The 23,551-nt window shown below is 55.0% G+C and overlaps 1 protein-coding gene across 1 annotated transcript; it reads right to left on the reverse strand.

The window, feature by feature from the left end:
* Nucleotides 1-663: 663 nt before the first annotated feature.
* Nucleotides 664-22,900, reverse strand: LOC135278308 (uncharacterized). Its single transcript, XM_064384863.1, has 18 exons — nucleotides 22,382-22,900; nucleotides 21,983-22,047; nucleotides 21,231-21,877; nucleotides 20,826-20,973; nucleotides 20,427-20,617; nucleotides 20,207-20,344; nucleotides 19,812-19,926; nucleotides 19,503-19,640; nucleotides 19,095-19,271; nucleotides 18,808-18,963; nucleotides 18,548-18,649; nucleotides 18,083-18,185; nucleotides 17,753-17,808; nucleotides 3,081-3,209; nucleotides 2,917-2,967; nucleotides 2,346-2,712; nucleotides 1,552-1,728; nucleotides 664-1,318 (listed from the first exon to the last, which is right to left on the reverse strand). The coding sequence occupies exons 1-18, from the start codon at nucleotides 22,497-22,499 to the stop codon at nucleotides 1,212-1,214; spliced, it is 2,985 nt and encodes a 994-aa protein (XP_064240933.1). The 5' UTR covers nucleotides 22,500-22,900; the 3' UTR covers nucleotides 664-1,211.
* Nucleotides 22,901-23,551: the final 651 nt, after the last annotated feature.

Here is a 23,551-nt window from a genome sequence, read left to right on the forward strand (position 1 = left end):
CTGAGGCTCGGCCTTCCTTGTGGTCAGGGGCAACACGGAAGGCCAGCAAGTAAAGGAGACTGCAATGGGCTGGGAATTCACTGGGGGAAAAAAGGGAGCAGTTGAGAAGTAAAAGGCAGGTGGGGGAGAGAACTGTTCAGAGAAGGGCTGAGCTACATCTTGAGCAAGCTGAAAAATGTCATTTGGAGTCATCCCAGATTGATTTGATTTCAAAAGGTATTGAACAATTTTAATTTTTGGGAGGTGTCATGTTTTCCCTTGGAGGTGTCCACGCTGCAAACTTGAGCTGCGTTGTCAAAATGCTCAAGCAAGTCTGTGCTGCAGGTGACACCATTTCTTCTTTGGCTGATTCCAGCCCGGTGCTGAGCTCCAGCAGAGCCCTGCCAGAGCCCAGAGCAGCCTCAGCATCTGCAGAGCCTGGCTGCAAGGAGAGAAAGCAGAAACTGCCCGTCAGCTGAGGGCTCCTGTCCCCTTGTCCCAGCTGCCCACAGTGCCCAGGCCGTGCTGGCTGTGCCCAGAGCTGTGCCCAGAGCTGCCCATCAGTGCTGCCTTGGGAAGCAGGGCAGGAGGGCAGGACATGTGCCCAGCCTGCAGCCAGCCATGGCACATCCAGCCCTCAGCAGCTGCCCAGAGCCAAAAAGCAGCTGGGCAGTCGACCGAAGAATTTGTTGCATCCCTCCCAGCAAAGGGGGAAACCTTTGGTGCCCAGCCAGGCCATGCCATGCCCAGATCTGGGAGCATCCCCCTGGCTGTGGAACTCACCTGCAAATTGGGTGTGGAGTGTGTCTTTAGAGAAGCTGCCAGAATCCAAGTCCATCATCTTCAGCTGGCCAGGCCAAGGAAGAGATTGTCGTCCTTGAGGTTGTCCTTGCTGTCTCCAGCAGCAGCCCCACCTGGTACAGCTTCTCCAGGAGCTCCTTCTCCTTCCCTGGGACCAGACCAGGCTGTCAGGGCTCTGCCCAGGGCCCCAGCCATCCATGAACCAGACAAGCAAAACCAGGGGGGATGGTGGCCACCAGTGCTTGCCACACCAGATCTCCAGCTCAGCTCCAGCCCAAGAGCTGCATGTTCCCTTCTGCTGACCCCTGCTCAGAGCTACAGGCAGGACAAAACCAGTCTGGTTTGCTTTGCCACTGAGTGCCAAGAAATGTGTGGAGCTCCTACCTGCCAGGCCCCTGGATCCAACTGTGCACATGGATCTCTCCCATCTTCTAGGGCCGAGGAGCGCCCTGCACCCAAGGATGGCAGAAAAGCTCTTCTAATGATGGCCTGTCCGAGGGTTGCATGGACAAACACCTCTTAATGACATCTTGGCATTCTGGGGAGACAAACCAGAAATCACCAGTCACTTGGAGAAGTTTCCCCCTGTTCCTGTGCCCAGGCCATACTGGGTGTGCCCAGACCTGGGCCTAAACTTCCCCATGGATTCTCTGTTTAGAGGAGAGCAGGACATGTGCCACCTCCTCAGCAGCTGCCAGAGCAGGATGCCCATCAGCCCGCTGCTGTCTCCCAGCACTGGTATTCCCCCTGTGCCCAGAGATGAGGATCCACCTTGAGAGAGCCGTGGTGGGAACAAGATGCGCCCCCAGATGATCTCCTGGCCCCTCCTGAACGGGTGCTTCCCCACGACCAGCTGATACAGCAGGAGGCCCAGGGACCAGATCGTCGCTGCCTCGCCATGGTAGCTTTGGTGCTGGGTCCACTCTGGAGGGCTGTAGGCCAGGGTTCCTGTGGAACACAGACAGAGCTCAGCAGGGGGATGCTGCTGCTCCCAGAGCCTGGCCCCAGCATCCCTGGGCATGTGGGGGCTGCTCTAGCAACACACGGGGTGACCGCTGCCCTCTCACCATCACCTGGGACTTGTGTACAAACTCAGGGCTGGAAAAGAAGCCACTGGTGCTGGAAGAGGGCAGCAGAAACCCTGGGAAGGCCCAACCATGACACAGAAAGGAAAAACCCACCCACTGGTAGAGAAAACCCACTCTCCTCTTTGCCTGCATGGGCCCCCAAAAAATGTTAATAAGCCAAGGCAAACAAGGGGAGTGGAGCAGTCCAAGCCCCTCCTCCCCTGCACACCAAACCATCCAGGGCATGGGTTCAGACCCCCCTCTCCACTACCCCCATGGGGGTTTTTGTCAGGCTGGCTGCACCAGCTCCAGCCCCAGCCCAGGGCACACTGGGTACTGAAGGCTGTCAGCAGGGCTGGGAGCTGGCCTCCCTCACACCCCAACCAAATGAACTTGGGTCCAGCATTAATCCCATCCCAGCTGCAGTAGGGGGAAGCCCTGGTGCTACACCCAGGCTGGGCCATGAGATGCCCAGGAGCATCCCCTGCGAGGGCTCACCTGCAAACTGGGTGTAGGCTGTGTCTTGGAGGAAAGCGCCACAGCCAAAGTCGATCAGTTTCAGCTGCCCGCTGGCCAGGTCAAGCACGATGTTCTCGGGCTTGATGTCCCTGTGCAGGACCCCGCAGCTGGTGCAGTGCCGCACGGCCTCCAGCACCTGACGGAACAGCCCCCGCGCCTCCTCCTCCGGCAGGAACCTCCGCTCCGCCAGGAAATCCGACAGCTCCTGGCACCGTTCTGGACGCTCCAGCACCATCAAGAAGCTGTCGGGGAGCTCAAGCCACTCCAGGAGCTGAATGACACCAGCACAGCCACAGGACACCTTGGCCAGCAGCACGATCTCCAGGGGCGCGCTGGTGCCGTCGGGCTGCGGGAGGAGCGCGATGCCATCAGTGGAGCTGAGGCCGTGCCAGGGCTCTGGGACCCCTCAGCCAGCCCGGGATGCTCTGCATGCCCTGCTCAGCCCACGCCCGCTCTCCCCACAGGGCTCCTGGTGGCTCCCACCATGCCAGGCCCCGGCTCCTCGGCGCCCGGCACGGCCTGGCTTCTGCCGCTGGCCCTGCTCACTCACCAGCTCGCTCCAGTGCCTGATGCGATCCCGCGGCACGCGTTTGATGGCCACCTATGAGCAAGGGAGAGCAGCGGGCTGAGCTCAACGCCCGTCCCGCCGCACCCTGACCTTCTCCTCCTTGTCCTCCTCCTCCTACTCCGCCCGCCGCCGGCCCTGCCGCTCACCGGGGCACCGTCCAAGAGCCGCGTCGCTGACCAGACGCTGCCAAATCCTCCGCGCCCCAGCAGGGAACCCAGGCGGTAGCGCTCCTGCAGGGCCTCCTGTGCCTTCCCTGCGGGCGGGACACGGCTGTCAGCGCTCGGCCCGGGGCCAGCAACGGCCCCCGAGCGCCCCTCACCCGCCCCGGCCCGGCCATCCCCCGGCGTTCGGTTTTTGGAACGCGGCACGGGAGGCTCGGGGCCGGCGGCTGCGCTGCCGAGCGGCGGAGCTTGGGCCGGGCAAGCCGCAGCGGAGGCGGCGGGAGAGGCAACGCCGCCTGTGTCCTCCGCGGGCCCCGGGAGGAGCCGGGGCCGGGGCCGGGCTCGGGGTCGGGGCCGGGGCCGGGACTGGACCCTGCGCCGGGGCCGGGGCCGGGGCCGGGCCAGGCGGAGCCAAAAGCCGGCGATGCCGCCCCAGCCCCAGGCATTGACGCCCGCCCAGCAGCGCCAGCGCCAGCACGGCCAGAGCCGGGCTGAGGCCAGGCGGCGGCGGGACGGCCGGGGGCGGGCACGGGGCAGCCCCGCCCGGGGCCGGGGGCGGGCCGGGGGCATGGCCCGGCCCGGCACGGGGAGAGGGAGGCGGGGAGAGGAGAGGGACGGCGGGAAGGGGAGAGCGGGAGAGGTACGGGACAGAGGGAGAGGGAGAGGAGAAGAGACTCTAAAAGTTTCTTCTGTCGCTGCTGCTGCCGCTGCTGCTGCCGCTGCTGCTGCTGCCGCTGCCGCTGCTGCAACTGAAGCTCCGGGGCCGTTTGTCCCCGTGTCCGTTTGTCCGTTGCCCGCTCGCCCCCGCCCCGAGCCCCACGTTCCCCGAGGGCAGCCCCTGAGCCTGTCCAAACACGGGAACTTTGCCGAGTTCAGCCAAGAGCCAGAGTCTGGACTCCTGCACAGTGGCTCAGGAATCCCCTCGGTCACTGCTGTGCATTGTCCCTGCTGAGGGTCAAACACTCTCAGAGCGCATTCCCTGAATGCAGAATTTGTACCTGACCCAAGCACTGCACTTACCTCTCCAGCATTGATTTCCAAGAAAAACAGGGAAAGCCAAAGTGTGTCTAGGTCATGGTATCTTAAAATGTCTAAAACTTGCCAACTCATGGATCTTAGAAGTGAGATCTGTTTGGAATTAATGGGATGGACAACTAGTGCAAGATGGAAAAGGGGAGCATAAAAATAAATCGAGAAAAACATCTTGAATTGTTTCAATTTTCATTTAATTTCTTAAAAGCTCTTTCAGTTTTTCCAGAATCTTCTCCTCAGTCCTGTTTGCTTTTTCCAAGAACCTTTCCCGGAGAACGAGGTGCAGCTTGTGTCACAAGGTGTGCCACCAACTGCAGCTTTCCACACTGTGGGTGCAGCACAACACTTGCAGCAAAGCAGGAGAAATATTTGAAGAATTTGACAGCTTGTTCTTTTCTTTTCCTTGTGGGCTGGGCAGTTGTGCCATTGGTAAGGTTTTCATTGTTACTGTTCTACCCTAAGAAAACATGACAGGCTACCAAGAACTCTTGGGGAATGCAAGCCTGACTGAATGCAGAGAAAGAAACTCTAGAGGCTGCAGCCAGAAGTGGAGAGCTGTGTGATAATCATTCCAACACCCCCAAGGACATCTTGAAAATGATCTAGAAGATGCAAATGGGCTGACAGGGAGTTTGTTTCTGTCTTCAGTCCAGATTCTTCTACATCTGAAAAGAATTCCACAGTCTCCATCTAAATCAAGAGTACAATCAGTTCATAAAAAGCACCAGAACAAACTGTAGCTCTCAGGAGATGACTGAAAGAATCTGAATAGGGAAAATGCAGGAGAAATGCATTTCTCAGCACTGCAGTACTTGCCTACCTGAAACCCTCCTCCATTTCCTCTGCATGCCTGGATCTGTTGGTGTCAGTTCTGTATTCGCTGGTGCCTCCAGCCCTGAATCCCCTCATCTACAGCCTGAGGAACCAGGAGCTCAAGGCTGCAGTGTGGAGACTGATCACTGGACATCTTAGGAAGCATTAAAGTGATTGCCAATTTCGGCAAATCACTTGTAATAAAAGTCATCTTTTATAGCTCTTTTAGTTTGGTTCTTTGATTTCCCTGTCATTTTGCTTTTTTAATATTCTTCCTAATGCTAGACAATTGTTTCTGCCATGTCTGACTTTCTTTCTCTCCACCTTCCCTGTGGCCACAGACTGTGCCAATGAGGGGCTGCAGTCTCAAAGGTTTTAAAGGAACTAAAGGATCTCCCAGCAAAGTTTTCTGCAGAGATCCCTCTATTCTTGCCTTCTCTGGAGCTGCAGCAGCAATGTCGGTGTGCAGAGCTGGGGCAGAGCAGTGCTGGCACAGCAGCTGTGCCCAGCAGCAGCAGCAGCAGCACTTGGTGTTGCCAGTGCTGCTGCCGTGGCCCTGCCCCGCTGCCCTGGTGGCCCTGGTGTTGCTGCAGGACCTGAGTGCTCTCGGGGCCGGGCACAGTCCTGGGGGTGGCAGTGCCGGGGCTGCAGCAGGGACAGGCCATGGGCACTGCTGGGGCAGCGCTGACGCCTCAGGCCAGGCCCTGGGGGCTGCAGGCTCCTTGCCCAGGCTCTCTCAAGAACACGGCCAGGCCAATGCTCAGCACAGAAAAGCCCCAGGGTGAGCAGCCCCAGGCTGGCCGTGGGCAGGCTGGGGGCAAACAGCATGGCTGGGGCTCTGCAAGGGCCCTGGGGGAGACGGGAAGGAGCAGCAGAGCAGGGGCTGATCCATCCCCAGTGCGCTGCACAGCCCAGGGCAGCGTCCTAGTGCGTCCTGATGGAGCTGCCAACAACATCCCCCCTCTGCAGCCCTGGCCTCTCCCCCAGCTCACAGAGGTGCCGCATCCTTGCAGGCACAGCCACGGCAGCACTGGCTCAGGAGCCCCTGTTTGCATTGCACAGAGCAGGCAGGAGCACCCCCATGCTGGTGCTGTGGGGACATGAACCTGAGGGAGCACAAATGCCATCAAGCCCCTGGGGCCAGGAAGGGCTGGGGGACAGCAGGGAAACCACTCAGCTTTGTCCTGGCCTCTGCAGTCAGCCAGAAACTTTGTTCCCATTAGCTGGGAGATTCCTGTCCCACTGCAGATGCTGTTGCTCAGAGCCAGGGCTGCCTGACAGCCATCCCTGAACTGCCCTGAGCATTTCCTTGGCTTCACCTTTGTTTTTTTTTTCCCCCTTTGTTTGTACAAATTTCTTCTGTTCCCTCCCCTGCAAAAAGCCCATCCCTGTTTGCCCTTTCCTCTCTGGCCCCACTCCCCATTGCAGTTCCTGACTTGGCACCATGGGAACGTCCCTTGGGGAGCAGGATCATCCTCCAAGTGCTGCAGGAATTGTCTGCAGGCTCCTGCAGTGCCTGGTGCTGCTCCCTTGCCAGAGGCACCACAGGCCAGGGGGGCACATCTGGGCTGCTGTGTCTGCGTGTGGGGCTCCCTGTTCTGGGAAATGAGGAGGAGCTGCAGAGGCTCTGCGGGACTGACAGGATGGGCTTTGGGCCTGGGAGGAGAAGCTGAGGCACCTGGGCTGCTGGAGCTTCTGAAGAGGGGGCCCAGGGCTCATCGTGCAACTGCTGCAAGGGTGGTTTCAGAGAATCCCAGAATCAGCAAGGTTGGAAAAGACCTTGGAGATCATCAAGTTCAACCTCTGCCCTGACACCACCTTGTCTCCCCCGGGCCTCCTCTTCTCCAGGATAAACAACCCCAGCTCCCTCAGCCTCTCTTCACAGGATTTTTGCTCCAGACCCTTCACCAGCCTTGTTGCCCTTCTCTGGACACACTCCAGCCCCTCCAATTCTTGCTAAATTTGAGGCCCCAGAACTGGACACAGCAACCAAAGTGCTGCCCAACCAGCGCCCAGCACAGGGGAAGAATTGCTCTCCTGGTCCTGCTGGTGACACCATTCCTGGTCCATAGGAGTGCCAGGGGTTGGATGAGGGAAATGGTCGGGAGGGGGCAGGAGACACAGTCTGATTGACTCTCAGCCATGAAGGGTCTTGATTTTCATAGCTATTCAGTCTGCATTAGAAGGTGCTGGGGGTCAATATCAACTGGACATTGCTGATATCAATCTATAAACAGGAAAAAAATTAAACAGAACAAACTGTTCTGTCTGCATTGTTTTCAAGACAGTATATACACTTTGAATACACTTCAGATATCTGTCTAATTAATTACAGAAAACTTGAAAACTTCTGTTATTCCAAATGGCTTTTCTTCTTTGGGCATGTTGAACAAATGTTTATGAGCTTTTCTCACTGAATTCCTGAACTGAAGGGCTCAAGAAAGAAGAGGCCTTGGGAGTAGGAAAATTCATCATCAACCTCCAAGTGGCTGAGGATCCATCCCCATCAGAGCAGCAATGAACAGCAATGGGCACAGCTTTGTGGCTGCCCCAGCTTTGGGATGGGCCCTGGGCCTGGAGCAGGAGCAGCTCTTGAGGGCCCCAAGGCCGGGGCTTTTGTGCTGCCCTGGGCACATGGGATGGCAGCAGGGGCTGCAGAGCTCCCAGCACCTGAGCCAGAGGGGAGCAGGGCAGCCAGGGAGCCTCCTTTGGCCTTGGCCCAGCACCTTCCCCCATGGCTGGGGCAGAGTCCTGTGTGAGCTGCAGCTGCTGCTGTGCCCTTGGCAGGGGCTGAGGCCGTGGGGCCAGTGGCCAGAGCAGCCTGGCCTGAGCAGAGCTGTGGGGCCAGAGGCGGCTGGGCTGGGCTGGGGAGAGGCCCTTGGTGCTGCCCAGAGCTCAGGGCAGCTGGCAGAGCTTGCAGGGAGCTGGGCTGGGCTCAGAGAGCCTGCCCCAGAAACCATCAGTGTCCATCTCAGCCTGGCTGAGCGTGCAGGGGCAGGACTCAGGCCAGGCCTTGTGGGGCAGGGCCAGCGCCAGTGCAAGGCATTGCAAACAGGCAAGTGTCCCAGAGAGGAGGCTGCTCTGTGCCCTTGGGGGCATGGACAGAGCAGGGAGGGGGCCCAGGACATTTGTCACTGCCAGCCTCTGTCCCCAGGCCTTGGCAGCCCTGGCTGCTGAGCCCAGCTTTGCCCTGGGCTGAGTTTGGCTGTGGCCCAGCTCCATCCTCCTGCGGGGCTCAGGGCCTGTTCCCGGCCATGGCCAGCCCTGGCCGGCCTCTCTGCTGGCCCAGAGGCCGGCAGAGCCCGGGGCAGGGCTGTCTGTGCAGGCCCACAGGTGCCTGGGGCTGTGCAGGAGCTGGCAGAGGCTGCCCAGCAGGGAGGCCATGGGGCACAGAGCCCCAAGGCTGCTGTGGGCAGCATGGCACAGGGGCCGTTCCCAGCCGCAATGCTCCTGGCCTGGGCTGGGCCTGCACAGGGGCTGGGCCACCATGGCTGGGCCAGCACAGGGCCACCAAGGGGCCACGCAGCCACTGCCGGGGCTGACAGCAAGGCCAGGTACACACAAGCAATTGCTGAGCATGGCCTGCGCTGGCCAGGGCTGACTGTGCCACAGGCAGAGCTCAGCTGCCCTGGGGGGCTGCAGGAACAGTCAGGAGCCCAAAGAGCCTCCATGGCTGTGCTGGAGACCAAGGCTGAAGCAGGGAAATGCAGGGCTGCTGCGGGATCGGAAGAGCATTGAACTCCAGCACACACCTCAGCTCTCTGATTATCCCAGCACCATGCTGGACCCCATTTCAGACTGGGGCAGAGCAGATGTTGATGGGACAGAAGCCCCGCGGGGCTGTCAGGGACCTGCAGCTTGCAAGGTGCTCTGCTCTCCCTCAGGTGCTCTCGGAGAGATCCAATCCCAGCTGGGCACCTCAGGGCACAAGTGGCACTGCCTGTTCATGGGCACACAGCTGATGTCTGCCTGGAAAGGGGCACAGGTTTTAATACCTATTACTTTCATAATATACTTGCAAATCTTTTTTATCTGGGTCATTGGAGTTTTGAAAAAATGGCAAAGTTTTCCTGGGAGGAAGAGGAATTTCCTGGATCTCATGGATTCTTCTCCTGATGGCAGGAGAAGAAATTTTGATCTTCCCCTCTATATGAGCTACCAATATTCAGTCTAATATTTCATGACCCCGTCCTTCAGGTGTTTGCAGCTCTCCTGTTCCAATGGCCCTGTCTAAGGACATCTCTTCATTAGGGCAGCTGGATCTATGTCCTTCCCCTTGCTCCCAGATTATTTCCTGCAGCTGTTCTCAGGTCATTCCAATGTGCATCCCAGGCTTCATGCTTCAAGCTTCAGGGACTTGCCCAATTTCTCTGAAGTTTAAATACCTCTCTAGTCAGCACCTTAGTTGTAGTTTTATCTTTTCTATCACCTCTTCTTAAGTCTCTGTCTAAAATCCTTCCTGTATGGCAATCCCTTGTGAATGGTGGACATGTCAGATGTTGCTGGGATGTCTCAATGAGCTGAGGGAAGGGGTTTGATATTTCTTAAATTTTATCATGTTCACATTTTTTATATTGGCCATCAAGAGAAACCCTTCTGTGCCTCTGAGTCTCACTAGTTCCTGGTCTCTCAAAGGGCACAAACCTGATGAGTTGTGGTTCCCATTCCTGTGGCTGCACTTGGATCTCCCTCCATAGCCAGAGCAGAGCTCCCTTGTCCCAGAAAGTCCCTGGCAAAGGAGGGATGAAGGAAACAGGACAGGCTGTGGGGATCAGGGCCAGGGCAGAGCCAGGGAGAAGAATGACTTCTGCATTTGATGGAGCTGTGCCTTCTCTTGGCTTTGTTGGCTGACAAGAAATGAACATCCCTCGGTGTCTCAGGCAGATCCTTCTCCAAGGAAAGCAGGTGGGAGTTGGAGCCAAGCAGCTGAAAGCTGCAGGTGCAGCCTGGGCTGGAGGGAGCTGAGATTTGCACAAGGCTGCTCTGAGTGCCAGGGCTTGGATGGGGGAAATGGTGGGGTGGGGTAGGGACAGAGTCTGATTGATTGTCAGCCATGAAGGGTGTTGGCTATATCTATTCATATCTATTCAAACTGCATGAGGATGTACTTGGATTTAGTGCCAATTGGAGATTGCACATATCAATTTATCATCAGGAAAAAAAAAAAATTAGGACCTAAAAAATGTTTTCTCACTCTCTTTGTAAATATTCATTCAATTATACATTCACTTTGAATACACTTATGAAATGTGTTGAATTAACCACACAAGATTTGAAAGCTAAAATCAAATTATTCCCAAAGGCTTGGCTTGTTAAGATGTTCTGAATGTTAATGAGGCCTGGGACACTGAATTCCTGCACTGAAGAGCTGAAGGCTGAACAAGCCTCTGCAGCAGTGAAATCCAGCAGCAGGCTCCAAGTTGCTAAGGATGTCAGCAGCCCCCACTGAGGCCATCCCTGCCCAGAGACCGTGGGGGAATGGGCAGACAAGGAGAGCGTCCCTGGGGCTGGGCCAGCAGAACTCAGAGGCACCAGCGGCTCCAGCTGGGAAATGGAGTGTGGAATGTGGCTGGGAAAGCCCTGCCTGGGCTGTGCCAAGCAGGACAGACAAGCCCTGACTCCCATCCCCCAAACAACTGTCTCAAGGAGACATTTAAAAGGAATTACAATTGTTTGTGTCCTCTGAGTTGGAGGCACTGGAGAAATACCAGTACAAGAGATTTTGAGGAGCTCAAAGCAGCTTTTATTGGCAACTCTAGAAAATCAGAGAAACTATGGCAAAAGGTTTAATATGACATTCAATCAACAAAAAAACATTTCTGAAGCATTAACTTGGCCATTCCACTTGACAAACTCTAAGCCTGATAAACTTTAAGTTCATCAAAATTCGCCAGAGGAGAGAAATAGAAGTAGACATAGAAAGAGAGAAAAATAAGATTTAAGAAGCACACACAGAGATACCAACTCCTGGATTCCAGCAGCGTTCAGACAGAAATTCCAAGAGGCTGCAGGGTCAAGATGTGTGCTTGCCTTGTGGTCAGCCTTCAATACCCCTTGGTCTTCCTGGGCCCTTCCCCCAGGTGGGACTTGGGCTCATTTGGTCACTCAGGAGCTGGGCGGGGGCTCCAGAGGTGGCTGTGGAGCATTGCCTGTGCTGTGCCAGGGACTGGCAGCCACTGCTGGGCTGGGATAGAGGCTCTGGGGGGATTGGGGTTCCAGGGCAGGACAGCGCTGGGGTTTCAGGGCAGGACAAGGTGGACCTGCTTCTTCCTCCCCCACACACAAGATGTTTCCAGCCAACAATCTCCTCCAGCCTGTCACAACAGGGAATGTTTGACGTAAAACTTCAATTTTGGCAATGATCACCTGGCCAAGAGGGACAGTTCTTTTCCACAGGATTGAAAACCACCTTTTCCATCGGATTTGTTACTCATTTCTGGTTTGATTGCCTGGGTTTGGTTTGGTTTGGTTTTGTTGTTGGATTGTTTCCTCGGTGTGCCTGCAGTGTCCAGTCATGAGCAGTGTGACTCTTGCTGAGGAATTTTTGTGGTGCTGTCACTTAATATTAAATATGTTTTTTGCTGATATCTTTCCTGGGAGTTTTCCAGTGCTCTCGTTTGTAACAGGGTGAAGGAGCCCTGGCCCAGGCTCTGGCCCTGGGGGACACAGGGACGCTGCCGGGGGGGTCCCTGTCCCCCTGTCCCACCCCCCAGGGCCTCGGCCCCCCGTCCCCGTGTCAGGCTCTGGGGTCGATCTCATGGAACACCCTCTGGGGGAGGACGCGGCGCTGGGGGTGGGGAGACAGGGGTCTATTGAGAGTCTCTTGTATCATGTGGTGGAAACCCAGAAAAATAATGGTCAGGAGAAGCCTGGTTTATTGAGAACATTCCTGCATAGCAGACAAGATATAGCCTTGTGCAAATGACTCCATGCAGCATTCACATATTTAATTCCTTCTTTTCCTCTTCCAGGGGAAGCAGAGTTGCTTTATTTACTCCAAGCAATATTTTCTCCCTCCTCCCTGGCAAAGAACAAGCTCCCATCCTGACAAGTGCTCACAGGTTTACTTAAGGCTCATCACACCCATGCTCAAGAGAGTGGAGCAGCTTAATTTATCACTTGTTCCAATGATTAACTTGCCCAGCTGCCAGGTTCAAGAGCCCCAGAGTGCCTCAGGTTGTATGGGATCACAGAAGGAAAAGCTCCATGGAATTAAGCTGCTGCCACACTGGCCCTCTTTGCCTGTCAAACCCATTCAGCTGCTCTTGCTCTGCCCTGTCAAAATCCTCCATAAAATACAAGTGAAAATCCCTCCTCACCTGTGAGAAAGCACAGTTGGGTTCTGCTCAGGGCATTTCAAATTACGTGGGGTAGTTGTGACCTCCCCTTACAAAGGCAGCATTTCAGGAAAACCAAAAGTTTCTTTTCAGGGACTCACCAGACTCAGGACACCTTCCGCTAATAAGGTTGCTCCAAGTCCCATCCAACCTGGCCCTGAACACTTCCAAGGGTGACACAGCCACAGCTTCTCTGGAACCTGTTTTGCTCCTCCCAGGTCTAAAATCGCACTCAACTTAGCAGCCTCAGAGATAGATTTCTATTCAAGAGCTGCATTTTTCTAGGAAAGAAATATGGCAAACCTTGTTTGCATCTGACTTGGCAAAATCAACACAAGCTCTGAAGAAAGGGCTGCGGCCCACTTTTCTTCCTTTTCCCCATTTGGTGGAAGATTTTCATTCTGTTGTTGTTTGGAGCAGTATTTTAATCGATCTGGCTGAGGATGCTGAAAATAGTACAGCAAGTTACTTGTGTGAGGGGTGGAAAACTGAGCTCTTGCACATCCAGTGTTTCTGTTGTTGGAAGTCTTCAATCCCACCTCTCGCTGGGATGAAATAGGTGCTACTCATCCAATTTCTAAAGTATCACGCATCGAGCTGACACTATTTGAAGACTTAAAAATAAGCGCAAATTTAAACAAACCTCTGATCCCTTCCATTTCCTCTGTTCCACAGTTGATGACAGAAGACAGGAGAGAAAGATTGTTTTGGGAGCAATGATGTCAGGACTCTAAAAAGAATATCAAACCTGCTCTGCCACACTCTCAGCTGTTACAGCCTTTTAAGTGAAATTATTTGTGTTTAAAATTATCTGTCATCTTTCTCAGTTTTGTTTTTAAATATCTATGCAAACTGTCCAGCTTTACCAGTCTGTTATCCTTCAGTTAATGATTGTTGTCAATCAGTAAGAAATCTCAGTGTAACAAAATGCCAGAGGAACTGCTTTTATTGTAAAAAATTATTCCCAGGGAAACAAAATGTCATGTAAAGATGAAAGTATTAGTAAAGATTCAATTACCCAAGGTGTCTTGGAAGACAGAGCATTTGGAAAAGGTCAATCAGACCCTGTTATGGGGTCATCAGTCGATTCCCCAATGATTCAAAGTTTTAAGAATTATTTATATTAAGTTTATAACCTTTGTTATTTTTAGTTTTTATAAGTAATGCTGATAGTGATTGTTGTTAATATTACATGAATGCTTAGAAAAGGGGTTGTCTTAACTTCCTTGAACACTTGCTGTTGATAAATTGATTACATTATGTGAATTCTCTGATTTTTGTGATAAGAATTATTATTAAGGTATTGTTGTAGTATTTACAGCCAGCTTTCATGTGTTTTTCTATTTTTTTTGTGTGATCACCTGCAAGACACGTGTCTCTTCAAGATTCTGTCTTTTATTTCCTAACTATTTAGATGTTTCTGAAAGTTTTTATCCAAATTGCCAGTTTTGTGGTTCTTTTAATTATTATTACAGGAATACTCCAGCAGAGAATTCAAGAAGTTTGCTGTGTTTGGAAAATCTCTGTCTTGACAGAAACTTCAGAAAGATTCAATGGTTTGATAGTTTGATTAGTTTGTAACCCTAAGGTTTCTTGTTTATAACAGTTGTTTTTAAAAAGTCCTGTTTAAAAAATGTGTTAAGTGACACTCACCAGTTAGATTTTGGGCTCTGGCCAAGCTCTAGCTCTATTTGGATGGAGTGACTGACAATCAACCCAGATGTTTTCTGCATCAAATAGTATTCAAGTCCTTTTGACTTGGCGATTTGACCATCTATGATAGCTGAGCTATTTTCAGAAGGAGTTGGGGGAAACATGAATCCGGACATGATTTCTCCAATTCTCTGTCATTTTAAGGTTTATCAGCTGTCGCAGACTCTGGGATAAAAGTTCAGTGTTGTAGTGTTTAGTAATTTTCTGATCTTGTATATGTTGTTGTGTGTATTATCTAAATTGATTCCTAATTACTCTTATCTTAACATTTCTCTATGTAACATTGCAAAATGAAACCAGGACCCATTCTTCACCTCCAGGATTTTGAGAAGATTCTTCAGTCCTGCAGGGATGTGGGATTTGTTTGTGTTTTAACAGGTGCAAAGTCCAGATGGATTTCAATGAAGAATGTGTAACTCTATCAAGAGCAAGAGAAACGTTGACCATTCAACAAGCAAAGAAGACAGACAGATATTGGACATGCTGTCTCAAGATGTACAAAGTGTAAATCATGCAGTATTGCAGAATAGAGCAGCAATGTATGCTATAGGGATATTAGGTGTAATAGTATTGCTAATGCTTGTATTACCATGCTTGCTTAATTGCGTACAAAGAATAGTGAGTCAGATGATGGGGCGGGCTTGGAAAACAACACTTCTGGCCCAAAAAGAAAATGGGGGAAATGTTGGGAGCTTTGTAACAAGCTAGCTACGAGCTAAAGGTCACTGTGAGATTAATTTGACCGAGATAGAGAATGAGGGGAGTTGCCATTCCAACTAAACTGTGTCCTTGGCCCACGGATGAAGAAATGCACAGACACAGGTGGTAAAGCCAAACAGCCTGGGAAAGTAGTAAGTAGTTATACCAAAACAGCACGTTGATAGCTGATAACTAATTAGCCAATGGTGAGCTGGGATTTGCACTATGCATGAGCTAATTAAAAGGTGTATAATAATTGGCGATTTGGGAATAAAGACGAGACTTGTCGATCATCATATGGTGAGCGAGTCTTCCTTCTCCATCAGTTCTGCCCTCTTCCTGATGATGCTGTGCACGGATGGAGCCCTGCCGTGTTTTCGGGATGCTATTCTTGAAAACTTCCAGCATTCCCAGCCCCTGTGCTCTCCATGGATGCCTGCCATGGAATCCCTCTCAGCTGGGTTCAGAGCATCCTCAGATTGGCTCTTCTAAAATCAGGGGTGTTACAGGTTCTGGAGGATTCCCATGCAGAAAGACTTAATTGTACTTGTGATTGGAAATCCAGTTTTGTTTGATCAGCTGCTCTTGCAAAGAATATGTACCAACCCCTGGAATGGTGAAAAGCCAATGAGCAGGAGATGCAGCATGGTGCTTCATTGGGAGGGGCAGGCAGGCCACCCACATTCAGGGCATCCCCTCCATCAGAAGGACATGCATGTTGTCCCTCTCATCCCTCCACCCCACAACCAGGCCTGACATCTCCTCCTCTGGAGCGGAGTTTTTCCTGTTATAACGTCATCTCATGCTTGGTCAGCACGTGAGAAGAGGCTGCAATGGCTTCTGATGCCACCTCCATGCCAAACACAGCTCCACTGTGTGCTGTTCCACTTTCACAGGTTAACTTCCCATCAATTGACCAATCCATTGTTTCTCTCAAGGGTCACATTCCCACCAGTTCATCCATAAGGTTTCCTTCACTGTCTGTTCTTCATTGTCTTGCTGACGTGCACAACAGCGGATCAAATGTGGCAGGGCCTTAGACACGACTTCACTCCTGACACACAGGCTCCTTGTGCCACTGCTGGCCTTCCGTGTGCTCAGCAAGATCTGTAACTGCACAGGGTTGTGGAACTGCAGCTTCAGCACAGGGACCGTGCCAGCCTGACCTGCCCTCGTTCCTGTGCACAAAACACGGCGTGGCAGAGAATGGCAGCAGGGGCCTGTGTGTCCCAGGGCCCCGGATTTGCGGCGCTTCAGCTCCACAGGGATGCAGGCAAAGTGAAGAAGCCAAACCGTTTATTAATGAAAGCCAAAAACAAGGGGTGATATGGGAGGGGAAGAGGGAATGGGCAGTGTCTGAGGGCTGGAGGGAGGGAGGTATCTACAGGCAGGGAAAGGCCAGAAGCCATGCGAGCTTCCCACAGGCTCAGCTGTACCAATCATCAGCTGTGCCTGGAGCTCCAGCGGCAATGGGAGATGGTGTCCTGTTCAGTGTCTCCTGGTGCTGTTCTTGGGACACTGGTTCTCCGCATCCTGAAGATGGACCTAATTCTTCAGCTCTTCTGGCAAACCGGGCGTGAATATTCAGGTTTCAGTGGGACAGACTAGTGTCTTTCCTTGGGACTGAAATGGCTGGAACAAAGAAGAGAGCCACAGTCAGCACCCACATCTGCATGAATCCTAGGAGACCCTCCTGCCAAGGTGTGCTGCTTTGTGCACCCCAGACATCATGTTTTGGGAGAAGCTGCTGGCAGCTTCCTCCGTGTCTGCTAGGAAACCAATCAATGGCTGCCTTTGGGAATTGATAATCTGGAAAGCTGTACACAAAAGCCTCTGTGAAAAACACATCTTAAAAACAAAAGAAACTCGGGGAACTTTCTCTTTTCCCTTCTGGCCGACAAAGAGGTAACACTGCTGGCCCAGCCAAGGCCTGGCTGAGGTCTGTGAAGAAGAAGTCAAGCCCTAGATGGGAAAGATGAGGAGATGCCTTTAGTTTTAGGCCAAAATTCTCTTGTAATTCTCCTGTATATGGAGAATGATAGTTTTTTCCCTATAACGCATGAAGGTATGGGGAGATGAAAGTGTTCAAATGGTAGGTATTGAGCAAAGACCTCCATGCTAAAGTCAGCAGATGTTAAAGTAGCTGTGATTCTTGGAGAAGTTTCAACAGAGACGGAGAGAAGAGTGATGAAGATCCTGTGCCCCCAGGAACAGAAGATCTCTCTTGCTAGAGATGAAGATGATTTTAGAGAACAAGAACTTTGCTTTTGAACAGCTCATCTTTAAAACAGTAGCCCATAAGTTGACATGCCACATAAACCCAGCTGTGGGAAAAGCTTGTGGAAAATGGGAGTGATTTCAGCATTGCACATTTCCCTGGGTGGCTGCTATTCATGGAAATTGAGAGCCACGAGAGAACTGTTTTCTTATGGAAAAGTCTCCATAACATTAATAAGAGGGACTTCTCTCCTTAAGCAAAGAGACAAAAGACTATTGCAGAGGTAGTAAACTGACTCAAAATTTGGGTTTGGTCTCTTTACATTGCCAGTGGGAAAGAAAAGGTTGTAGGGGGAGGAGAAGTGTTCCGAAGGTTTTGTTCTGACTCTTATTACTCTTTCTTTCAGTTACTCTTAAATTGTTCTTCATACCCTTTTAAAGGCTCGAGCCTGCTTTGGCTTTCTCTTAATTCTATCTCAAAGGGGAAATGAGTAAATACATTCTGGTGAGTGAACTGCTGATTAACCAGAACTGAACCCACCACAGCAACTGGCACATTGGCCAGGAAATCCTAAATTGGCAAAGCAAAACCACTACATCAAGGGTGTCCCACTCAGCTCTTCTATCGGCCACAAGAGAGGAGGGGCCCACGGGATCAGCCACAAGACGCTGGCCACGAATCCCCCCAGCAGTGTCCCTGCAATCGCTCTGTGTGCTCTGGCCACGCCATCCCTCATGCACACAAGGAGCGAAGCCCACCGCAGCCGGGACAGGGATGGCAGCTCCCTGCCCGGGCATTGCAGCTCTCCCTGGCAGCCCCGCTACCAGCCCGCTGCCCTCACTCACCCTGACTGTGGAACTGGAGCTCTTCCCTCTTCCTCGACAGGTAGCGCGCGGCATCCCTGTGAACACAGAGCCTGTCACGGCGGCAGCGGCACAGCTCCCTGCCAGCGGCGCTGCCAGCGCTGCGGCCACACGCCCTGCTGGCCCGGCAGGGCTCAGCCCGGGCCCTTGCCGCACGCTGCCGCCCAAGGGCACGGCTGCCAGAGGGCGGCAGCAGCGCCCGGGCCAGGCGGGGCTCCATGGCGCCGGGCCCGGATGGCGCTGCCGGGGCAGCGGGCGGGGCTGGGGCCGAGCTGCGGCGGGCCGGGGAGGGAGCCCGGCCTCGGGGCTCACCGATGATCCTGAAGGCCGTCTCTCGCGGGGACTCCTGTGGGCTATCCAGGAACCGCAGGGCCCATTGCATGCGCTCGCTCGCTTGTCTCCTGTCCTCTAGCAGCTGCAGAGAGCAGCAGCAGGGAAGGCTTGGCGCGGGCTCAGCCCCTGTGGCGGGCGCTCCCTGCGCCCAGCCCCGGCCTCCCCTGCCCGCACAGCCCTGAGGCGCGGCCAGCAGCCGCTGGTGCCGGGCTCCGCAGGGGGCAGAGGGCCGGCTGCTGCCCGGGGAGCCGCGGGGCCGCCCCGCAGCCCCGCCGCGCCGGGGCTCCATGGGCACCCGGCTCGGGCCCACAGCAGCCTGGAGAAGAGCCCGCGCAGCCTCTGGGTGCAGCAGCGGGCAGGGGCACAGCTGCCAGCCCCGCACACTGAGCACCGCGCTCAGGGGCCTTCTCCAGGCTGAGCCTGGGGCTTCCAGGCCCTTCTTACCAGGCACTCATCAATTTTCAATGGCTGCTCTGTCTTCAGAACCCTCTGGAGATCCGTCTTCTCCAAGAAGCCAGCCGCACAATACAGCGTTTTCATAGAGGCCTGGAGAGCAGCAGAGAGCCAGAGATGGCCCCACAGCCCAGGGCACCGGACTCACATCCCTGTGCCAGGGCCTGGAGGAGGCTGCAGCCCACCAGGCACTGGGCAGGAGGCAGCCGAGCCCCCTGCCAGAGATCCACCAGCATCACACAAAACCTCACCTCTGCCACATGCTGGTTCTCCTCATGGCAGTGCAAGAAGAGTGGGAGCAGGCTCTGGCTCACAATTCTCTTCAGGGGCTTTTTACCCTCTTCCACTACCAATTCCATCACCTTGCAGAAGAGGGAAATGGAGAGCAGCTGCAGATGGCTGTTGTCCTGGAGGAAAGAAGGAGAAAAAGGCCTAAGCATCACATATGCAGTACTCCTGGGCAAAGGCCTGAATATCCAGAGAGCACAAAATTTCTGGCCAGCGGCCAGTGCCCATGGCTGGGGCCACAGAGCCTTACACGGTCAAAGAGTGGCAGGAGTGCCTCAGCTAGCTTTGGGGCAGAAGTGCTGGATATCATGAGATGTTTTTTCTGGAGCATCTTCTTCAACAGAGAGAGGGACATGCTGACCACCTGTCCATCTGCATCACCCAGCAGCTCCAGAAGTCTTCGAGACACGCTGCGTATAGGTCTGGCCTGTGTGGAACACAAGGCTGAGCTGGGAGGCCATGGACGGCTGCACCGCCAACAGCGCCCGGGCACTGCGACCCCAGCCTGCTGCTGCAGGGCCCACAGGCCAAAGGCCTGACCCAAAGCACTGGGGCAGGTGAGGCAGGAGAGCTGGGAGCAGCTGCCTCAGCTGCTGAAGCCCTGCCAGCCCATGGGGCTGCTTTCCCCAGCGCAGCTTCAGCCGCTGCCCCTTCTCACCGTTGAGGGATCCTTGCTGAGCACCACGAGGCCTCTGAGTGCCAGGCGACGCCTCTCCCTGCACTTGCTGTGCAGGCAACTTGACATGATCTTCAGGACAGTGTGAGCACATTTACTCAAGTCCAGGCACTGGAGGACCTGAAAGGCACAGGCAGTGATGGGGGACCCGGCCAGCAGCAGCCCCGAACCGCACAGGGCTGGGCCCAGGCAGCAGCACAGGGCACGGGCACCGTCCCAGGCAGCTGTGGCTATGAGAGGGCAGAGAGCTGGGAGGCAGCTCAGCGATGCAGTGCTGGCCACCAGGCTCACCTCCACAAGGAATGCCAGGAAGGGCAGATCCCACCTTGGCTTTTCACAGCTGAGCACGAGGAGAAGGCGGTATGCGACATGGGAACACATGGAGGTCAAGACATGGCGCATCTCCCTGGAAGGGGGAAAAAGGCACCAAGAGCCTGAGGTGGGGGGACCAAACCTCTGCCAGGACTGACTCACGGAGGTCTGGTCTTTCCCCAGCATCCCTGGAGGGGATGTGAGCGCTGTGGGAGGTGGCCCCTTTGGGGAACTCTCCTCTCCCAGCCTTTTCCAGTCTCCTTGGCCGTCCCTCGGCATCAAGGCCCTCTGGCCCCTGACCACAGGGACTGTGTGGGGCACCCGGGCACAGGGCAGAAATGCTGAGGGCAGTGTGGAGGAGAAGGGGGTCTCACCTGGCCAGCAGACCCACGGCATAGTGCTGGGTGTGAGCAGTCAGCAGCGTGTCCCAGCCACACTTACGCTCCATATCCATCACCTCCTGGTCACACTGCAGTCGGTAGAGCAGAGCCTTCATGGCCTGCACTGCAAACCTGTGTGCAGAGCAAAGCCCAGGTCACACTGGGAGCACTGGCACTGGCCACAAGGGCATGGGAAGGACAGGAGGACTGGGACCTGTTGGGCCTGCAGGGAAGGCGATTTTCCTCCTGGCATGCTCTCCAGAAGTTTTCAACTTCCTCTGGTGGCATCTGCTGTGTGGTGATGACAACGTGGAAGAGCAGAGCCGTAAACAGAGGGTAGAAAGAATGAATCCTTGTCTCATGGTACAGAGGCACCTGGACAATCACCCAGATCACCAGAGTTGCCTGCAAGAGAAGCAGCCCAAAACGGAGCTCAGTGCCGAGGTGTCCTTGGGGCAGGGCCCAGGGGCAGATGCAGGGGGAGCAGTGGGCCTGGTGGCCCCTGAGCCTGGCCCTAGCCCAGGTTTCAGCCCAGTGACTGAGGCAGGGAGAGGATGGAGAGCTGCTGGAGAGGCAGCCGGGGGCTGAGAAGAGACCAGTTCCAGAAACTCACAGCCAGGGCAAAAACATCCTGATTGTCCCCATCGGAGGTGCACATTTTGCTCAGAGGCCAATCCTCCATTACACGGACCAGTGTTGGCAGCACTTTCTCCATTGTTAGTCTTGACGAAGCAATGGCTCTCCACATCATTGCAGCAGCTCTGTGGGATCAGGGCTCTGTGTCAGGGGTGTCTCAGTCACAGTACCATGCCCTGTGCAGCTGTGGGGGCACAGGTGACAGAGCCCCGGTGCCCTGAGGGGCAGGGAGGGAGCATTGGCAGCAGGCTGGGCAAAGAGAGGGGCCCGAGGGTCCTGGAGCTCTCTGCCTGTCTGGCAGAGCCCATTGGACGGGCTGTGATGGGCCACGGGCCCTAAAGGCTGGTGAGCCCTGAGCTCTCAAGGCACGTGGGCCCCGTACCTGTCACACGTTGGGGCACAGCGCAGGAGGGTCAGCACCACATCAACAGGATGTTCTTCAGCCAGCCTCACAATGTCAATTTTCAGCCTGGCATCCACAGTGTCATGGGACACCAGCCTCTGGTGGATGTTCCTTACAATGGCTGGCACCTGGAGGACACCTGGGGGAAACTTGGAGCGCTCTTCAAGGGAGCAACTTCCCCAGCTTCCCTTCCCGCCACACTGTGCTGGCCTCAAAGGCTGAGGGGCCCCAGTGATCACGGCTTGAGGGGGCACAAAGTCCTGGGAGACCTCTAGGCCTGATCCCAGCCTGCTTAGCTGCTCCTGAGACGAAAAACAAGGGTCCCTGAAATACTCTGGTATTAATTCCTCGATCAGAGTTGGAGTGGGCGTGGTGTCAGGATTTGCTGTGGCTTCAGTCTCTCCAGTGTTGGCATTTGTCATGGCCACGTCCTCAGTCACTGCCTTGTCTCCGTTTGCTGTGTCCTCATTCATTATGGTGTCAGAGTCTTGAAAGTGCTCAGCTGAATCCAGGCTGAAATCAGGCTCTGCCTGGAGCTCGGTCAGCCCCGAGTCAGGCTCAGCTGGGCCCTCAGCTGCACTGGTCCCGGTCTCTCTGCGCTGAACTCGCAGAAACTTCCGGAACATCTGCAGGACAGGGAAGCCAGAGATGCTCCATGGCATTCTCCAAGCGTAGTGCTCGGCTGAGCAGGGACAGCAGGCCCAGCCCATGGATGGGATGGCTGCAGGTACCTTCAGGGTTCTGTGGAAGCGGCCACGGCTGGATTGCTGCTCTTGTGTGCGCTCCACGGCTGCATCTGGCAAAGAGCGAGCACAGCCAGAGCTGAGGGGCTGCGGGAGAGGCCGGAGAACACAGCCCAGCCCTGCGCTCCCCAGGCAGGGACAGCCCCGGGATGCCCCAGGGGGATGGAGCACGGCCACTGTGGGGTGTCTGCCTGGGCCCTCTTCTGTCCTGTCCATGGGCACTTCCCCAGGGGATGGGATGGGATGGGATGGGATGGGATGGGATGGGATGGGATGGGATGGGATGGGATGGGATGGGATGGGATGGGATGGGATGGGATGGGATGGGATGGGATGGGCCCACACTGGCTGCAGCCATCAGCCCTGTGGCCCAGCTCTGACACTCACCATCCTGCAGTGTCTGGATCTGCTCCGGCTCTTCAGGCTGTTCTGCTGGGGCAGCTCCAGGGCCTTTGTTTTTTTTCCCCCTGAGCACTTTGAACAAGCCAAGGAATCTGCCTGCCATGTCAGAGTCTGGCCTAGAGGGCACCTTAAATAGAGGTTCCTCAGGATATTGCCAAGTCAACAAGTCTTGCAGTTGCTGAAAGCACCAGCAAGAGAGAAGCCTCAGGAAGGCAGCAGGACAGCAAGCAGCAAGACCTGCACTTTGGTCTTGAGGACTCCTGCCAAAATCACAGGAGACTCCTCAACAACGATTCAGGTCACCAAATCCCGCGGTCTGGCCTGGAGTGCACAGGCCACAGGGATAGATGTCTTGGAAAAGATCCGAGTCACCAAATGCCACAGTCTGGCCGCAAGGCCAGCTGCAGGAACAGCGTCTGGAAAAAGCTCCGGGTCGGACACGAACGAGTGCGCTGTGCGGGGGCTCCTCACAGCACCGCTCTGTCCCGTCCTGTCCCGTCGCCTGCTCTGTGCGCTGTGCCGTGCTCTTGTCACCCCCAGCTCCTATGTCACCACATGTCACAAAGGACACACTCCTCCATTCCATGCCACCGTGACCGTGCTGCAGTGTGTCACAAAGGAACCTTGCACACACTGCCGCCTGCCCTGGGGCCGCCCCCAGCCCACCCAAAGTGGCCCCAGTTGGAAGGAATCCCTGGCCCCAAGTGTCTAAGGCAGCCCGACAGGATCTTTAGGAAGGGCTCAGCCCATCAGCAAACGCTGCCCTGCTCTGCGGGCTCAGGGCAGCAGAAGGAGCCCCCAGGGCTGCCGAGGCAGCCGCGCTGGCAAGGGCACGGGGCCTTCCAGGGAAGCTGGCACGGCCTCCTTGGGACACGTCCTGGCTGCTGGCCATCCTGAACCCGCGGCTGTGACAGGCACAGGGAACGTGTGGGCCAGGGCACCAATGCTGCTCTGAGCCCTGGGGCCCGGGCAGCGCTGCCATCAGCAGGTGTGGCAGAGTCCCCGCCCAAGCAGAGCTGCCACCCCCTGAGCCCTGGCAGCGCTGCTGCCCCTCTCCTGCCCCAGAGACCTGTGCCCCGGGGGGCTTGTGTGCCACAGGGAGCCAAAGCCCACGTGCACTGGGGGCTGTGCTCCTCCCTGCAGGGGCTGTTGGCA

The sequence above is a fragment of the Passer domesticus genome, chromosome 11 (assembly GCF_036417665.1).
Source record: "Passer domesticus isolate bPasDom1 chromosome 11, bPasDom1.hap1, whole genome shotgun sequence".
Classification (NCBI taxonomy): Eukaryota; Metazoa; Chordata; class Aves; order Passeriformes; family Passeridae; genus Passer; species Passer domesticus.

Coding starts and splice junctions, on each gene's coding strand:
- LOC135278308 (XM_064384863.1), bottom strand. CDS start 22,499: ATGGCAGGCAGATTCCTTGGCTTGTTCAAAGTGCTCAGGGGGAAAAAA. Junction 19,272..19,502: donor TCAGCAAGGATCCCTCAACG/GTGAGAAGGGGC, acceptor TGTTCCACACAG/GCCAGACCTATACGCAGCGT. Junction 17,809..18,082: donor GACGGCCTTCAGGATCATCG/GTGAGCCCCGAG, acceptor CTGTGTTCACAG/GGATGCCGCGCGCTACCTGT.